General features: G+C 53.7%; 5 protein-coding genes across 5 annotated transcripts; 2 read left to right on the top strand and 3 right to left on the bottom strand.

Moving 5' to 3' along the window:
* Positions 1-652: 652 nt before the first annotated feature.
* BDW47DRAFT_113301 (uncharacterized protein) lies at positions 653-4078 on the bottom strand. Its single transcript, XM_024814372.1, has 7 exons — positions 3665-4078; positions 3508-3594; positions 3287-3413; positions 3046-3223; positions 2395-2985; positions 1792-2342; positions 653-1737 (listed from the first exon to the last, which is right to left on the bottom strand). Exons 1-7 carry the CDS (start codon positions 3691-3693, stop codon positions 694-696), a joined length of 2607 nt encoding a protein of 868 aa, XP_024667846.1. The 5' UTR covers positions 3694-4078; the 3' UTR covers positions 653-693.
* Positions 4079-4240: 162 nt separating this feature from the next.
* BDW47DRAFT_113299 (uncharacterized protein) lies at positions 4241-5441 on the top strand. The gene is made up of 3 exons (XM_024814371.1): positions 4241-4826; positions 4894-4983; positions 5057-5441. Exons 1-3 carry the CDS (start codon positions 4485-4487, stop codon positions 5387-5389), a joined length of 765 nt encoding a protein of 254 aa, XP_024667845.1. The 5' UTR covers positions 4241-4484; the 3' UTR covers positions 5390-5441.
* Positions 5442-5887: 446 nt separating this feature from the next.
* BDW47DRAFT_134743 (putative C2H2 transcription factor) lies at positions 5888-8865 on the bottom strand (the record flags this gene model as incomplete). The annotated part of the gene is made up of 3 exons (XM_024818160.1): positions 5888-8518; positions 8598-8652; positions 8733-8865. The coding sequence occupies 3 exons, from the start codon at positions 8863-8865 to the stop codon at positions 6067-6069; spliced, it is 2640 nt and encodes an 879-aa protein (XP_024667844.1). The 3' UTR covers positions 5888-6066.
* A 2830-nt stretch (positions 8866-11695) lies between these two features.
* BDW47DRAFT_86415 (MAP kinase) lies at positions 11696-14922 on the top strand. Its single transcript, XM_024820076.1, has 4 exons — positions 11696-12084; positions 12151-12224; positions 12279-12430; positions 12489-14922. Exons 1-4 carry the CDS (start codon positions 11900-11902, stop codon positions 14751-14753), a joined length of 2676 nt encoding a protein of 891 aa, XP_024667843.1. The 5' UTR covers positions 11696-11899; the 3' UTR covers positions 14754-14922.
* Positions 14923-15417: 495 nt separating this feature from the next.
* On the bottom strand, positions 15418-16954 carry BDW47DRAFT_113294 (mitochondrial 54S ribosomal protein uL5m). The gene is made up of 3 exons (XM_024814370.1): positions 16680-16954; positions 15918-16610; positions 15418-15777 (listed from the first exon to the last, which is right to left on the bottom strand). The coding sequence occupies exons 1-3, from the start codon at positions 16913-16915 to the stop codon at positions 15654-15656; spliced, it is 1053 nt and encodes a 350-aa protein (XP_024667842.1). The 5' UTR covers positions 16916-16954; the 3' UTR covers positions 15418-15653.
* Between the last annotated feature and the right edge of the window lie 225 nt (positions 16955-17179).

The raw sequence follows: 17179 nt of genomic DNA, 5'->3' as shown, positions 1-17179 counted from the left end.
TTCATCCAGTTTCAATCTTTTATCGATGATCGATCGATCGTCTTGATTCGTTCGTCCATTATGCATCCATCATCCATCCATCGACACACGCCAGGACGTCACATTCTGCGAATAAACGGTGGCAAGAGCAAGAGAAAGAGAAACGGGGAACGGAAGGATAAAGAAAGGAATAAACCGTTGACATAAGTCCCTGGGTTCTTCAATCTGAGCCCCATATCCTCCTCTTCCTCTCCCTTTTCCTCATCCTCTTCCTCTTCCCTCACACGTCTTTTTGGGTGTTAACTAAATACCTAGCTAGGTAGCTAGCGAGGTAGATAAGATAAAAAGTAGCCATGGCTATATTCTTCGCTGCGCTGTTGAAACACTGGACGGCTGGTGATAAGACAGACACTGTTGGTGCGGACTCGATCGGCGAGATGACAGACGGGGGAGAGCCAGCAGGTAAGGAGCAAAGCAAATGATCGCAGGGGGAGGGTTGTCCACCTGCGGAGATAAAAGACGGGTTCTTCTTCTTTCTTGTCGTTGTTGCTGCGGTTTTGTGATTGATTATGTCCTACACACCCGTGTGTCTATTTCTACTGCTCGAACGCTGCCAGGGGATGGTTGCTTTGAGTCCCCCCATGCGCCCCACCCCCCCGTCCCCGTCCGCCGTTACTGGAGAGAAGAAGAAAAAAGGGCAGAGCGGGTCCGAGATCAGCCTCCATGTCCGCAGGGGGGCGTCTGGCCGATTGCGCCGTACTGGGTCGTGGGTCTGCGGCTTCCGTTGTTGAACCCGGGGGAGCTGGGGTATCCTGCGCCTGAGGAGAGCGTGGGGGCGAGGAAGGCGTCGTTGGCCCATGAAGGATGCGAGAACTCGCCCGACGAGTGCGGCTGGCTGGGCAGTCCCATTTGCTGGGAGGGGCTCGGGCCATCTAGGGGTCTGTCCCATCCCATGCCGGACACGCGACGGTGGTGCGACATGGGGTTGGGTGGGGACATCCATGATGAGAGGAAGCTTGAGCTGTCTAGGGAGCTTTGCGGGTTGGCCTGGTTCATGAGACTCTGTCGGAGTAGGAGTTCGTCGGCGATGGTGCCTTGGGACGATGGGTGTTGATGCGCGGGGGCGCTGATGCCGGGCGGCGGCATCATGTTCATTGGGGGGTGTCCGAGGCCTGATGGGGTTCGTGGGGCTGACGTGTCGCCAAATGGATGGGGCGAGAGACCCGTGCTCCAGATGTTAGGGATGCCAGGCAAAGCAGGCCGCGAGGAGTACGATTGAGCCGATGGAGTCCGCGCCATTGTGGCTGCGTTTGGCAAGGCGCTCCCAAGCCCAGGAGGCGCGATAGGCGTCTGGCGAGGGATGATCTCTTCCCGGAAGATCGACTCCGTGCTCGGGTCAAATATACGGCTAGACGCGGGCTGCTGGACACTGCCGCCACCACGCGAGAAAGGCAATGGCGTTGGGGGAGACGGAGCGTTTTCGTATGTGTCAGACTCGACTAGGCGCTCGACCCCTTCGACAATCCGGTGCATATCAGCGGACAATGACACCGAGGCCGACTGCGAGCCACCAAAGGCGCTTCGGTTTTCTGGAGTTGGATCCTGTATCGTTTGTCGAATATCGTCGCGTTCAATGTTCGTCGTAGGCAGCGTATGGGGATGGCCCGACGGACTGGCGAAGAATTGAGAAGGTAGCCCGTCCTCTTGGTAAATAAACGTTTTCTTGTCTTCGTCGTCCACCAGAGCGATAGGTATTTTCTGCAGTATGGGTTAAAAAATAGATCCTGTAACAAGCGAAAATTGAATGCATACGTTGCTCACGACGAGGTCCAAGCCGTCAATTACAAACTCTCGGATTCGGTACAACATTTCGATATTCGGATGGTTTCTCTCCACCCCTGGGTCGTCCATCTGAGGCTTCTGCTGGCCATTCGAGTCCAAGTACCTCCGCGACGTCGCCTCCTGGTTCAATGGCGTAAAACGCAAGGTCTCTTCGTCCTCCTCAAGAAGGTAATCGATCTCAGGAAGGTGAACGACGTCGAAGGTGGACGCAAGAAGCGTCAACGTGTTCGCGTATATTTTCCAGAATTCTGTGATCTGAACCGCAAGTGGCGTGTCCTTTTCCTCTTTGTATGCGACCAGGAGATTGCTCACGGTGAGAAGCCAAGAGCTGTAGTTACGCAGAGCAGGCAGAACCCGACGCGCAACCACAGTGACTTTATCGGCTCCATTGGCGGATTCTTCCCCGTTGGACTCGTCTTCGCCCGCGAACCGTTCCACTTCCGCAAGGAGGATCTGGAGCAAGATGAAGAACGTCTTCACGTTGATCCTCTGGAAGAAGAAGCGCGCATTGGACGACTCTTCTGCGCTGAGATTAATGGTGGGTCTAGCAGATGCAGTGTCCGAAGAACTTACCTGCTGAGCGCTTCCGGGAGAAGTCTTCCGCAGAGATGTTGATCAGGCAAAATTTCTGCAAAGTGCCCTCGAGAGAGCGTTCCTTCAGGTCGACAGCAAGCTGGCTCAGAACCTCGCTCTCCAGTTCGTCGTGTTCGGGGAAATCAACTCCTAGGTAACACTGCGCGTGCAAGTATACAAACCAGGGAGCCAGTGCCCTGCCAGGGATGCCGGCATCCTCGGGACGGATCAGCTCCCTCTTGGCCCACAGATTCCTGACCTTTCTGAACTCGATCTCCAAATTGCCTTGGGCGGATGGGTGGGGCTCCTGCGCCGCCAGCGCCCGATAGATGTGATATGTGGCTCTCAAATGGTTGGCGTCGGCCAGGGCAATGACAGCCAACTGGTTGTGGGAGGCGCCCGAGGCCGGATAGATCGCCTCGGCCAAGTCGTAATAGCCGATCGCAGGGCCCCAGTTGCGGTCCTTGCTGGTGAGCTCGGTTTCGCGATAGCGGGACAGATCGCCGAGGCGGATAAGGGTGGCGTGACATGACTGGAGGATGCGCTTCCGAAGGTCTCCTGATGCTCGAAGCGGGGAATCTGCCGACAAGCCTGGAAGAGGGACAGTTCAGTTAGCGCAGGCAGAAAGCCGGTAGGAGGAGGCTAGCTCACTATCAAAGTTGAATTTCCGGGCAACCTTCTCGAGTTCCGAGATACCTCCGAAATGCGACGACAACTGTTGAATGTAGCCGCGATAAAACCGCTGGCTCGATTTGATGAACTCCAAGTAGTGTTTCTCGAGCTTCCGTCGCTCTACCGGTTTCTTCTTCTTTCCATTTTCCTCGCGAAACTGGATTGTGCGCCGACCCCATTAGGACGCCGGATCGGACTAAAAAGGATGCGTGACACTTACGCGGGAAAGCAATTTACGGAACCGATTGTTGATCTTGAGATGGGTATCCCAGAGACGGCCTTCCACGTCGGTGGAGCGAGCGGCACCAAAATCCTGGAGAATGGCGTTCAGGCAAGCCGTGCGGAACCTAGCGATCACGAAAGGGAGCCGGGTCAGCGCGATGCGCGCGGGGTCGGGAAGGATTGATCGAACGGCGGATCAAGACAAGACATTGGACTCACTCCGATAGGAAATGGGAGATTTCAGCAAACGTAGGCTCTTTCTCGGCAAGACAATGCAACAGCTGCTTTTCGGCGTCGAACGCAGTCCTATACATAGCGGGAAGTTAGTAAACGCGAGTCCCCGACGAACACAACACCAGCGGTGGGAAAGACTGACTGGCACGTGGTTTGGAATGTGGACGCCATAATCAGGACAGTGAGAGCAAGGCCCGAGTCACTCCACCGTTGACTTTGCCCGTCAAATGGGTATCGCTGGCTGAGAGTCTGCGGGCGACGAGAGCAGTGAACGATCCATCAGTATGAGAGAGATGGCGAAAGGAGCGGACGGGATCTCTAGGGTGGGGCGCGAGACGAGTGCCAGCAGCGCCGGCAGCAGCGGTAACGGCGATATCAAACTAAGAGCGTTGAGAGACCAAGACTGGCGATAGTATAATGAAGCCAAGAGCAATGGAGGAAGGAGGAACGAGGGGGTTTGAAGCCGCTCGTCGAAGATATCCAGATAGATATCACGGGAACTTTTTACTTTTGGCTCCCCGAGAAAAAAAGAATTCCGGCGCCCGCAGTGGCTGAGGTTGATCTGATTGGTCGAGGGGTGTGGCTGGTGCCGCTCCGTTGATCGTACGGTATTGGGTTACCGTATGGTATGTAATTGACGTACGGCCGTTATGATGTAATCTATATCTCTATCGATGGATTCTGTTGTATCCCGAAGTATATCATATATCTCCCGAGTGACCTTCTATTACTACGACTAGACATAACTACCTTACGCAAATATCATACTCTCGACCTCAGAGTGAATACTATAGAATCAAGCCAAACACCCTCCCCATCAAGAAAACGTTGCAGCTGCAGGACGCACATATCCACAATACCTCCCTCAACCAATCAACCAACCCCCAAACCCAAAGGAGGGCGAGCAAGTCGAAGCAAGAAAGCAAGAAGCGGGGAGAAAAAGAAAAGAAAAAAGGTCCAACATGGCAAAACGCTCTCGATCTCCCTCCCTCGACTCTCCTCTCGACACTCCCTCCCGAGCGTCGTTATCGCCGCCGCCATCCTCCCCAACCGGCCGCTCCAAGATCCATCTCCAGGACCCCGACGCCCCAGTCGCCGAAGTGATGCGCTGTTCGCTGCCCCCACATCGGGAGACGCTGACGTTCCCCTCGTATGAGGACTACGAGGTTCATTATCGCCAGACGCATGTAAACCGCTGCGTGGAGTGCGGGAAGAATTTCCCTACGGATCGGTTTTTGGATCTGCATATTGAGGAGAATCATGATCCGTTGATTGCGGCGAAGAGGGAGAGGGGAGAGAAGACGGTGTGTTTATTTGTCTCTTTCTAATTATCCATTTCATAGTAAATGGTCAATCGCTGACTGAAAACAGTACGGCTGCTTTGTGGAAGACTGCGAGCGCAAGTGCTCGACACCTCAGAAGCGCAGGATGCATCTCATTGATAAGCACATGTTTCCGAAGGTATGTCGCTTCCTCCCCCCCTCTCCCGGCGGAACATAAAACATAAATGCATTGGGACAAACTGATAAGATAGACCTACAATTTCCACATCGTCAACGACGGACTCGACAAGCAAACGTCCATGCTACGACCACGACAGTCTCACAGACGGCGCATCTCGAATCCCCCAAGCTCGCCACAAGAAGGCCGGCTGCGGCATCGGCAGACGCCTTTTTCTCGTCCGCATCCGCATCCGCAGCCTCATCTCGTGGAATCATCTCAGCAACCGATAGCGTCTCAGATTGAGTCTACTGAGGAAGATAGCGTCTCCCAGCTGGAGAAATCCATGGCTGCGTTGCGGTTCGTCCCGGCGAGTGTATCTAGGCAGAAGACGAAGACGAAGACGAAATCTGGGGTAGCGTCGTGAATGGGTTTTGGGGGGTGGGTACAGTGTATGTACTTGCAGGACTGACTGCACTGGCCACATGAGGGTATTGGCCCTCTTTATTAGATAATCATATAATATAATATAAATACGGGTAGTGGCTATTCCTACTAAGCCATACTAGAAGACGCGAAAGATTGCATTGCATTCCATACTGTAAGAATCAGTGGTAAAGCCAATAGACAGGTTAAACCTCGTTCTCTTTGCTTTTCTCTCGGAGAGCCATAACCACGCCGTTGACATTATAAGAGGGGGAGAAACAAAAGCAGCAAAATATAATCAATCCCATTCGGTATTGTGATGGTCGTGAAAGAAACTAAAGGAGTTAAAAGAGAAGACGCCTGCAAACCCATAACCACGCGGCAGATACTCGGCCCCCATAAACGCAAGAGAGAGAGATAGGTGGGGGTGAAAAAGGAACTATATACAGCACAGGAAAATAAAAGAGGAACAAAGTTCCATGGCAGAGAGAATAACAAAAAAACCTCATCCAGAACGAACATGGGTATACAGAGACGTCGTGTATCATCCAGGATCCACCAAACCCAGAGAAAGAAACCAACCGATCAGCAAGCAAGAAAGAACGGGGAGATAAAGATAAGAAACCAAACGAATAAGAAATATTGAAGCGTGGGGAGTTGTCCAGGACCGGTCGGACACTAGAGTTGGGTCTCTAGGAGGTCTGCATAGGCGTCCAAGCTGGATCCGACAAGGTCGACGATCGCCCAGCTCGTGTTCCCCTTGAAGGTCCGCGCCCACACGCGCACAATGGCGACACTCAACTGCTTGACCTTGTAGGGGTCGGCCATGAAATCCATGTCCGGAGCCCCAGGTGGATCAACTGCCATGTCGGTCTCATCCATCATGCTCTTGATCCATAGGAGCAACTTTCTCTCATGATCCGATAGTCTCTGCTCCGCCTGGGTCATCGGGATCAAAAGCAGCCAGCGGCTCAGTAAAAAGGCACATTCTAGGCTGCAGAGCGAGTGCTGGATACTCCAGAAGAACGAATGGGTCCTCGCCACAAAGTCAATACCCAGTCGCACAGGAATCGACAGGGCGTGGGCAGAGTGTAGGAGGGCCATGATCAAACGAGGACTGCGGGAGATCGGGGCTGATTCATTCAAAGCCCTAGCGATCCGAAACGGGTCCTGAGTGATAAGGTTTCGACAGGGCCCCAGATCCACATGCAGTCGGATATAGGCCAGCCCCAGAAGGGCCGTAGAGGTAAATGCAATCGGGCCGGCTGGGTTCTGGGGGTCAATGCTGGATTCGGGAGTCCGCTTCCACAATGCCTTCCAAGAGCTCAATGAGCTGTCCAGGGCGGACAAATCTTCTGGTCGCAGGCTGGTGCCGTGCATGTTCGGCACGGAAAGACACAGTTGCCGGGCAAAGAATATCTGCTGTATGATCGCATGGATAAGGATGTAATTTCCCAGAGGTGAGATCGGCGCGGCCGAGCTGGGTAGGTTAGACTTGAGGAACAACCTGGCAAAAGCTTCCTGAAACGGGATCTCTAGGGGCTGCCGACTGCGGATCACCCGTCGCCACTGGACTGCATTATTGGCCTTCCATATATCGTGAGAGCAGGGCATGTTCAGTTTGAGCTCCGCATTCAGGATCAAGGGGGGAATGTTATACATGATGGAGTGGAGGTTGAAGAAGCAGTAAACGATCAGCTTGGTGCGTCGGTTACCTTCCCGCCGTACCCAATCTTCCCAGTTATTGGGATCCGAACTGGGCGGAGGCTCGGACAGCCCATGCTCCCGGACGAGCCTGGCCAAGGTACTTTGAAGGGAAAGGATTTCTCGCAAAAGTTCAGGGTGCCTCTCCCAAGAAGCAAACACGGTGAGCAACAGGAAGGTTCGAATTACTTCCATGTGGGCATCTGAATCTTCCAGCGCGTATCCTGCGTGGTCGACCGGGTGAGGCATGGAGTGGTGTGATTGGAAGGGGCTGCTAGGATGGTTTGAGACCATGGAGGAGTCACGAGATTCATGAAACCCCGATTGGGGGGATAAGAAGTTCCACGACGGGCAGGCCACTTGCTTGCTATCTCGTCTCTGCAGCCGTTCCAGCAGGATGGCCTTGGCCGCATGGAACAGGTCGATACCCCGGTTGTTCTCAAAGCGATAGTGGGAGCCTGCCGCAGCCAGCGCAAGGGTAAGTTCCGGGGAGCACCTGGCAACGGAGAGGGTAGGCACATGGATAAAGGGAAGATGCTCGTTGAGGCCGTTGATGTAGCCGGCAAAGAAACGGGAGAGGGCGTGTCTGGTTGGGGGCACAAAACCCTTTGGCAGAACATAGGCGAACCCCTCGAGTTTGGACACAAATACTTGACGATCGTTATTGGATATATCCCACGCGGGACGGGGGCCGTCATCGCCAAACCCTAGGCGGTCATCCACCTCATGTGGCTCGGGTTGCAGAGATGGCAGCCGAGAGCCGAAATTCGAAAACGACGGGGGATCGTCGGCCGTCCGCGGATCACTCATCATGTCCGGTCCCAGTCTCGAGTCGCGGGGTGTTGCTTTTGACTCCATGGGGAGGGACGTGGGGACGATCGGTTCTTCGACACTGGAGAAGACCCCCGAGTCCCAGTCCGACGAGAGGCCAACGCTCTCTAGAAAGACCGTAAAGTCCTGAACGGGGTCCCCTAGATCGGTGAGATCCAGGATGGACGGCTCCACGCCATAGTTATCACTGATGACTCTTTCTGGGATGTGGGTGAGCGGTTGGGGCGGGCCGGCCACGTTCTGAGGCTGGGAGGACTTCCGGATCGATTCAAGGCTCTCCTGCTGGCTCTCAAGAGCAACATGACTCGCAGCGTGGGAAAGTAGGTTTAGATCATACCCCCAGGAGTGATTGAACGGGGGATTTTCCACGATCGGTGGCGGTTGTACCTGCACCTCTGGCGGCGGGACCGGAACGGACTGCTGTGCTTGGATCGGAATAGCATCTGCCAGCTCTAGCATGCGGGATTCATGGTGGACCGGTTGGATGATCGTCGGTGACGTCTGGGGCACTTCATGGGAGTGATGATTGCGGTTTTCTCGATGGACTGCAGCCTCAGCCGGATGAACTAGACGTTCATGTCGTACGAGTAGATCGCTACAAGAATTTTTCCCTCTGGGTTAGCGCGACATCTCTCATCCCCCTACACGTCCACCTGGGGAGGGGATGAGCCTACCTTCTGGCAAACGATTTGGAGCATATATCACATGTGAAGGGCTTCTCCTTGGTGTCTATAAGCACGCATTAGTCAGATTGTTCGATCGAAAAAAGGACCGATTGCGATGGTGAACGGCATCCAGGGTTACTCAACGGGTGCGGAGATGGCGTTGGAGGTGTTCCAGACGCGCAAAGGACCTGCTGCAATACTCGCAAGACAGAGACTTCCGATGGGCGGGAGTCGATTTCTTCTTAACTTTTCCCGGGGCAGACCTATCGTCTTCCATGGCGAATTAATGATGGCCGGGGAATTGGGGCATGTTCTCACGATGGGATCGTAGACGAGCGGGGAAAGGAAAGACTGTGGGGTTGTCGGGTGAGGGGGGTTTTGCGCGGTCCAGTCACGTGGGGCCCGACCATCTACATTCTTTTTTTCATTCTTTACCCTGTTCACACTACAATGGACTAGTGCTACAGTCGACATCAGATTGATCATTATAAATCGACTGTGTTAGCGGCATCTGAACTGCTCTCTGGTGTCTCCGCCTACGTCGTTGGTTCTTACCTTGTTCTAATATCTAGGTTATCATCCCTCGTCGATGAGTTGGCAACCCCTCGCACGAGACTAGGTTGAACAGGATTGAGCCTGCATACTGATAACCTCCGCTCTCCCCACTGGTGCGGAGATGCAGTTTTCTGACAGAGTCATGGACGTGGCTTTGCTACGCTTTCTCCGCGTCAGTTCGCTTGTTCATCCGTCGTGATGCGGGTCAACCGTCATATGCAAGATGATGAAGCTCGGGCGTTGGAAGTAGTCATCTAGAGAGTGGATATCTATCTATCCATGGCTCAATGGTGACGGTCGAGGGTATGGCCACACATCGGATCTCAAATTCGGTCAACATTGGCTTCCCGCTTTGCAGCTTCCTAAAAGCCGCTATTCATGGCGCTTTGTATATGGACGAGAATATCCTCTGCCGGTTCTTCGTAAGCGAGATCGAGGTAATCAGACAGCGACAAAGAAGCAGGGATTGGTGGATAAAATCGGCTATGTTGGAGAGAGGAGTTTGTTTTATCGTATGACAGCAATATATAAATATCAACATTTGTCACACCATAAGCTCGACCGTTGTATAGCTAAATCGGCAGAGACAATAGCTTGTATATTAGGGTGTGTTGCAAACTCGCCCCTTGATAGTTCTTAGTCCAACAACAACCAAGGTAAGATACATTCTAACCCTAAGAGGGCTCAGACGTAAGTAAAATCCAACCCAACAATTATGATGAATGTGAGACGGACAATATTACGCCCTTCAGGTGACATTACACATCACCGTACTCCGTGTCATGGTTGGGACTTGTCGCATACGAGTTTTGGGTATATTTATCATCTGTGGGGTATTTAATATGTGACTGCAGGATTGGGTACTCCGTAGTGCCCCGTCGGTACAGGAGTCATCCCATCGATCGCCGCCCAATTTTTGTTCTGGTGGCCTTAAAATAAACATCCAGATCGGGTTTCATCCCCGAGATCTTTCCGTCTGGAATACCCCCCACCGACACCCGATTTCAACCTGCAAGGGGGCGGATTGGGTGTCCATTCGGTGAGGTGGAATACACTGTTTCAGACCAGTTGGGGGGAGGTTTTGACCCGTTTTTGCGCTTTGATACCCTAGCAACCAGACCAGTCTTCCTCCTCTTCAGTGCAGGGGACGGGACTGACTAGGGGAAGGCTTAATTTGATCTTTTTTGCCCTCCCTGGTTGAATCGTTTCTCCCCTTATCACTGCGGCTGAAATATGCACCAGGTCATCCTTACAATGGAATCAGGCCTATTCTGGATGGGGAACTTCCACCCGGGTCTGGTACAACAAACCCCACCGGACCGGAGACGTTAAAGAAAGACAAAAAGGGGGGGAGAGAAGGAGAGAAGAAAAGGCATGGACAGATGACCAACGTCACACCGAACGCAATGGCTTAATACGATGCAGATGTTGATTGGAGGATGTGACATGGACTGAGATTCCCAACGGTGTCTCCTTTGTCCTGAAGCTTTGGAACTTGGCCGTCGTCTGCAAGTTTCAGACCGGCTTGTCGAACCAACACTAGTAGATTGGACCCCCGGTCTCAGTCATTGATAAACGTTCGGGATTAATAGCAGGTAGTATTGAATAGATTCATATTCTCCCTTGATCGGGATCCCGGGGATGGGGCACGAAAACCGTACATATACACCTAACCATATGAATCACCCCCAACCAATGGTAACCATCCACGAATGATGGAGGGGTTGTAAACCAGAAGCCTCACATCCTAAACCAACAGTTAGTCACGAAGTTACTTTGAGAATCCAGGATAGAAAGAATTCTGGGGAAGCAACAAAGCAGAAACAAAGGACCAAGGCGAAGAACCATGGAAGGACACCACCATGAAGCCATCAGGGAAAGCGGGACGCGAGACTAAGAATAGACGGAGAATCCGTCTCCTCTGTCTGATACCCTAGACCCGAATGAATCCTATCTGTGGGTTGACAGGGGGTTTGGCTTTGTTTCAGGTTGGATCAGGTTGGATCAGGCGTTGACAAATCATGGTCCGCGGCGTGTTTGAGAAACGCACATCGAACCGCATATCGGTCGGAGTTCAACCCACTTCGCTCTCTCTCCAACTACACCTCTTAATACGGCTTCTCTCTCGAGTCTTGACGCGCCTGTCAGACCGATCCTTTTCTTCCTTCTTTCCTTCCTTCCTTCTTCTCCCACCCCCTCCTTTACCGTCCTCCTTTTCTACCTTCTCCCCACCCATCCGGCAAACAACCCCTCAAGCATCACGACCACCTCGAGTTAGAACCCTTTGTTGATCCTCAACCCTCGGCATTTCCCTGGTGGAGTCCCGATTAGGAGGGAACGGTGACGGTGGTACTATCGCTACAAGAACATACAGGACTGGAATATTGGTTCAGGGAGTCGAGATCGGACAACCGGACCGCAAGATATCGGTATGGGAGACAATCAAGACCCTTGGATTCTACCGCGTCAACGTCCCTTCTTATCCTGGGATGACCCTACAATATGCAATCCCCTCACTCTCGGGTGGACTCCGCATCGGTTCATGGACTAATAGGCGTAGTTCCGTACTTTAGGATCATGAATTAGCCTACGTTGAATCTTATCGATCGGGACCTATTTGCGCACCGTCGGACAAACTTCTCTGTTCGACAAAAGGGAGAAAAAGAAAAAAAGAGAAACGAAAACCACGATAGATCTGAATATCAAGGGAATTATCGAAGCGAACTACACCCGGTTGCTCTCGCCGTTGTTGCAAGATGCTCACCTCCAAACCCCCCTACACCCCGTTGGCGATGCCTCCGACCCAGACTCCAACCACCTCCTACCACCTGGGCCCGGCCCAAAAATCAGCCATCTTTGGAAAATCACAGGATGGGATGGCTTTCATGAGTCCCACGGAGTCGGAGTTTTCGGATGTACACGATGGGCTTCAGGCCGTCCGGTAAGACTGCGCAATTGACGACCTCCCCGCACGCGGAGAAAGAGCCATGGGCTAACGGTCGGTCAGGTCCTGGGATGAAAAGCAAGTTATCTCGTGGCTTCACAGCATCAACTGCAGCCAGTATGAATCGCTCTTCAAAGGTATGGGACTTCATCGATCCTCTTGCGAGTGGGGACTGATTTTTTCCTTCCCAGCCAACAACTTTGATGGCAACAGCCTCATGGAATGCGATCAGAAAATCCTTCAGGAGATGGGCATCAAGAAGATTGGCGATCGCGTCCGGATCTTTGTCGCTATTAAGCAAATCCGGAACAAGTCGGTTGCCAATCGAAAGCAGAAAAATATGGTACGTGGAAAACGGGGTTGCGTGGGGTGAGAATAATCTCTAACCCCCCTCTGTTTAGAAACAATTGGCAGCGCTGGAAGCCGTCTACACGAATTCGCAAACCTATCCCCGCTATGCCCCCCCGATCGGTCGCCGCCCGACAGATTCAGGACTTCATGCTCATCCCAATGGCAAGCCATCGTCGCGACCGGGATCACCCCTGCGCCCTCATCGATACGCCGCCAGCCCGCTAGAGAGCGCGCGCAAGGACTATTTCAGCCAACCGTCATCCGGAGGCTCCAACTCCGGCCGCCACCCTGGGACGCCGAACGAAGCAGGCCGTGGCCCCAGCCACCTGCGACAGAACCCGAGTCTGGACGGCTTGACGATGGGACCGCTGCCAGTGAACACGCCCGTGATTCGGTTTATCTACACCGGCGGACAGACCAAGGTGTTGAATATCAAACACTGTAAGACGGCCGATGAGGTGATCCTCTGCGTTCTTAAGAAGCTGCAGCTTCCGGAACACCAATACCGCAACTACTGTTTCTACGTGCTGGATGGGTTGGACCCCGAGCCTTCCCACTGCCGGAGACTGGCTGATCACGAACTGATGGAAATCTGTGAAAATGCTCATCGCTGGGAACGAGGGCGCTTGATCCTGCGCAAGATCCATGCGGGCGAACCGGATAACGATGAGCTCCGCCGTGCGGCGCAGCTGGCGCTTGACGAGAGCCAAAACGCCCATCTCAATGCGCTGAGCGGCTCCAACATGCGCAACCGAGATAAGATTCAACAGCTGACGGGCGAGTCCTGGTACAAGATCAACAAGCCCCTGTCGCCGGGAGCCCCCCGGCACGGGGAACAGGACGTGCCTCCCGCGACGGAACGCAACCCTGTTTCCAAACTGCGGTCGTTCTTTGGCGCGCGTCCTCCGAGCGAGATGATCATCCACGAGATCCAGTCGTATTTCCCTAGCCACCACCGGGAGGATATCGAGAAGACCATGCGGATGTCTGTTCGCCGGTCGCAGCGCTTGAGTCGTGCGGCGAGCCGGGTCAGTGTGATGAGCAACGCGAGTTACGCCTCCAGCCTGCGAGATGCGAGCTTGCGTGATGCCCCGCCGATCCCCAGCATTGCGGACCAGTGGCTTAGCTCCGGGTCGCAGGGTCGCCCACAGAGACCCCTCTCCGTCTCCAAGTTTAGTCTCCCGCAAACCACCTACCGGGACTCGATTGCCTCCAGCTCCCTCCAGCCTCTGCAGGAGGAGTCACCCATCGAGCCGAACCGCAAGTCATACGTCTCTTTTGATAGTGGCTCCGACGATCCCAGCACGTCCCGTCAAAGCCTGATCGACGAGAATGCCAGCGTCGCCGCCACCGACGGTGGGGACTCCTTCAATGAGCGGCTGAGTGTGCTGGTGCTTGAAGACGGCGAGGAAGAGGATGACGGGCTCAATGACTTCTTGGCCGGGAACAACTTTGCCCCCAAGAACTGGATGAAGGGCTCGCTGATCGGCGAGGGTTCCTTCGGCAGCGTCTTCCTCGCCCTGCATGCGATCACGGGGGAGCTCATGGCCGTCAAACAAGTCGAGATCCCTTCGGCCACCAAGGGCACGGAATTCGACAAGCGCAAGAACAGCATGGTCACGGCCCTCAAGCACGAGATTGAACTCCTACAGGGACTCCACCATGACAACATCGTCCAATACCTGGGCACCACTGCTGACGACCAGTACCTGAACATTTTCTTGGAATACGTCCCTGGTGGTTCCATCGCCACCATGCTCAAGCAGTACAACACGTTCCAGGAGCCGTTGATCAAGAATTTCGTCCGGCAGATCTTGGCTGGCCTTTCCTACCTCCACAGCCGCGATATCATCCACCGTGACATCAAGGGAGCCAACATCCTCGTGGACAATAAGGGCGGTATCAAGATCTCCGATTTCGGTATCTCAAAGCGGGTGGAGGCCTCGACGCTGCTAGGCGCCCGAGCCAGCGGCAGCGGCGGCGGCGGCCATCTGCACCGGCCCTCCCTGCAGGGCAGTGTATACTGGATGGCGCCGGAAGTGGTCCGCCAGACGCACCATACCAAGAAGGCCGACATCTGGAGTCTCGGCTGTTTAGTCGTGGAAATGTTCATCGGCGCCCATCCGTTCCCCGACTGCAGTCAGCTCCAAGCCATCTTCGCCATCGGCAGCAACAAGGCCAGGCCTCCTGCCCCCGAACATGCCAGCAAGGATGCCGTCGCGTTCTTGGACATGACATTCCACTTGGACTTTGAGCAGCGACCCGACGCCGATGAACTCCTCAAAAGCCAATTCCTCGCGTCTCCCATCGCATGAGGCCTAAGCCGTCTGGCTTTCCCTTTCCCTTCCCTTTTCATTTTCCACCTTTCTTGTTTCTGTTTCTTATAACGAGGACATGTCTCAAACGTTTTCCTTCCCCACCATCGTTCGAAATCTCAGTTGAATACCCCGGAGTCAGTCTATTTTGGAGCCCTCCCCCCCCTTTTCCCACGACGTCTCTACTTACTAGCTATGTTTTGGATCTTTCAAACCACGCAACGTGCCCTCAGGATTTCTATTGCTGCTCGCACTAGTTAATTGCAATAGACGCATGCTCTCAGCGGAACCAAACTAGAAGATGATCTGATCTGATTTGCGTTGGGACTTGGCTATCATGATTTTTATCATCATTATTATTACCTACTTCTACTTACCATTGGGCCCATTCATCCGTCACCTATTTATCATGAGCGTTCTCATCAAAAGCCCCTGGCGGGTTTTTACTTCCTACCCCCCCACCCTTAAAAAAAAAGGCGCTGTCTACGTTGTTTTTTCCCGGGTTTGGTTCCCCAGGTCTATCTATCTACCTATCTATCTAGAGAGTTTTGTTGTCGAGTCGACTCGAAGATGAAATGAAATGAAAAAAAGCATACATATATCTATACAAGTACATTCTGCTTTAATATCACTGACCGACTGGTTTTCTCGAAATCATTTGAAATGTCTGTCTGTCTGTCTGTCTGTCTGTCTGTCTGTGCAAATCGGAGGAACATCAGAGTGTATTTTACATGTGTTGATGAATAGGACTAAAAAGGGGGATACAAAAAGAGAAGCTAAAGGAAAAAAGAAAAATGGGGAAAAGATGACACGGATCAATCAGTGTGGCATGAAAATTTCTTCCCGCTCTTGTATACAATGCGCAATGCGTGCGTGTGATCTTTCCTTTCCTCTTCTAATTTAGTCCACCAGTTTGCCGTGGAATGGGACTCCCATGGCGCTGAGAAGGAGACGGGCATCCTTGTCGGTGTCGGCGGTTGTGTGGATGGTGATGTGCGCACCGGGGATCATTCTCGGGGGGTACCTATTTTTTTCATCGTTAGCTAGATGATTTGACTGGTCGAGAAAATAAAGAGAGAAAGAGAGAGAGAGAGAGAGAGAGAGAGAGAGAGAGAGAGAGAGAGAGAGAGGGCATGGAATAGAAAGAAAACCAGGAAAACTCACATATCGTAGTTCACCTCGATCTCCGGGAAGAGAGCGACATGAGCCGGTTCCAAACCAAGAGTGATGTTGCCGCTGCTGTCACCGCTGGTTCCCTTAACACCCTCCCAGTCCTTGACCTTGGGCAAGACGACGTCGACCAGCTTTCCGAAGAAATGGTGCATGTCCTCGCCGCGGAGCTCGGCCTTGACGGCGACGGTGTCGCGACCCGGCGCGATCCCCCACGTCGCGACACTCGTCCGGGACTTAAAGGTCGAGACGCGCGCGTTCGAGATAGCCTGCACGGCCATGCCGGCCACGTGAATCCAGCCCGAGTGCTCCTGCGCCGCTCCCTTGACGTAACTGTGGATGGTGATGCGGTCGAGCTTGGGGATGTTGTTGAAGGTGATGGGTTTGCGGAGAAGGCGCAGGACGTCACCGCCGCGAGGCCCGCGCAGCTGACGGTTCTTGTGGTAGGGCGAGCTGTCGTCCCAGGAGCGCAGACGGGGCGCCTTGGGCGGCGGCTTGAAGCCGGGTGGGTTGTGGACGTAGCAGAGGGTGAGAATGTCGGACGCGACGGTCGACTGCCACGTCTGCTCGGTTCTGGGCAGCATGAATGGGCCCGGAACGTATAGTCGAGAGGAGGGGTCGGATTCAGGAGGAGGTTGGTGAGGATGTAACGGCCCACGGTTGTATTTGGGCGAACGGAATTGATATCTAGAAGCCGTTCATCAATAACCGGACGGAGTCGCCTGAGCAGACGGGAACGTTTTCCAACCGACTTACCGACTCCGAGGAAGCTGCTTCTTCCGCCCTTTGGAATTCGCGATAGGATCGTATGATTTCACCGTCTCCTCCGACACGGGTGCCGTTGCTAGAGAGCCGTCCGACTCCAGATCGCCCAAGTCAGCGGCTCGGTTGGAGGCATTGCGACGCCAACAGAAGCCCAGAGGACGAGCATTTTGGGCCAAAGCCCGTGGCAACGACCTTGCCAGGTATCGGGAAGACTCGCTGGCAGCCATTGGAATCTATGAAAGATGCGTGGCCACGATTGATGGGGAGGGAGTGGTGACTGGGAAGGCGTCCAAAAATTATCAAGCGGATCGGAGATGCAGATGGGTGGAAGGTCACGTGGGAGTCAGTTGCATGCCTTGGCGCTGGTGCCTTGCTGCCTCAACGGTACGGCACGAAAGTCAGGCACACAACGGGCGGTCCTCCGCTTAGTCAGAATCCCATCGCCTTCACTCACTCAATTAACTATGGCCCAAAAAGGCAATCCAGCTCCA

This window comes from Aspergillus candidus (genome assembly GCF_002847045.1).
Source record: "Aspergillus candidus strain CBS 102.13 unplaced genomic scaffold BDW47scaffold_77, whole genome shotgun sequence".
In the NCBI taxonomy this organism is placed as follows: Eukaryota; Fungi; Ascomycota; class Eurotiomycetes; order Eurotiales; family Aspergillaceae; genus Aspergillus; species Aspergillus candidus.
This window is presented reverse-complemented; position numbering and strand designations above follow the sequence as displayed.

Coding starts and splice junctions, on each gene's coding strand:
- BDW47DRAFT_113294 (XM_024814370.1), bottom strand. CDS start 16,915: ATGGCTGCCAGCGAGTCTTCCCGATACCTGGCAAGGTCGTTGCCACGG. Junction 16,611..16,679: donor AAGCAGCTTCCTCGGAGTCG/GTAAGTCGGTTG, acceptor AACGGCTTCTAG/ATATCAATTCCGTTCGCCCA. Junction 15,778..15,917: donor ATCGAGGTGAACTACGATAT/GTGAGTTTTCCT, acceptor TGAAAAAAATAG/GTACCCCCCGAGAATGATCC.
- BDW47DRAFT_113301 (XM_024814372.1), bottom strand. CDS start 3,693: ATGGCGTCCACATTCCAAACCACGTGCCA. Junction 3,595..3,664: donor ACATTCCAAACCACGTGCCA/GTCAGTCTTTCC, acceptor CGCTATGTATAG/GACTGCGTTCGACGCCGAAA. Junction 1,738..1,791: donor TGGACCTCGTCGTGAGCAAC/GTATGCATTCAA, acceptor CCCATACTGCAG/AAAATACCTATCGCTCTGGT.
- BDW47DRAFT_86415 (XM_024820076.1), top strand. CDS start 11,900: ATGCTCACCTCCAAACCCCCCTACACCCCGTTGGCGATGCCTCCGACC. Junction 12,225..12,278: donor GTATGAATCGCTCTTCAAAG/GTATGGGACTTC, acceptor TTTCCTTCCCAG/CCAACAACTTTGATGGCAAC. Junction 12,431..12,488: donor ATCGAAAGCAGAAAAATATG/GTACGTGGAAAA, acceptor CCCTCTGTTTAG/AAACAATTGGCAGCGCTGGA.
- BDW47DRAFT_113299 (XM_024814371.1), top strand. CDS start 4,485: ATGGCAAAACGCTCTCGATCTCCCTCCCTCGACTCTCCTCTCGACACT. Junction 4,827..4,893: donor GGGAGAGGGGAGAGAAGACG/GTGTGTTTATTT, acceptor GACTGAAAACAG/TACGGCTGCTTTGTGGAAGA. Junction 4,984..5,056: donor ATAAGCACATGTTTCCGAAG/GTATGTCGCTTC, acceptor CTGATAAGATAG/ACCTACAATTTCCACATCGT.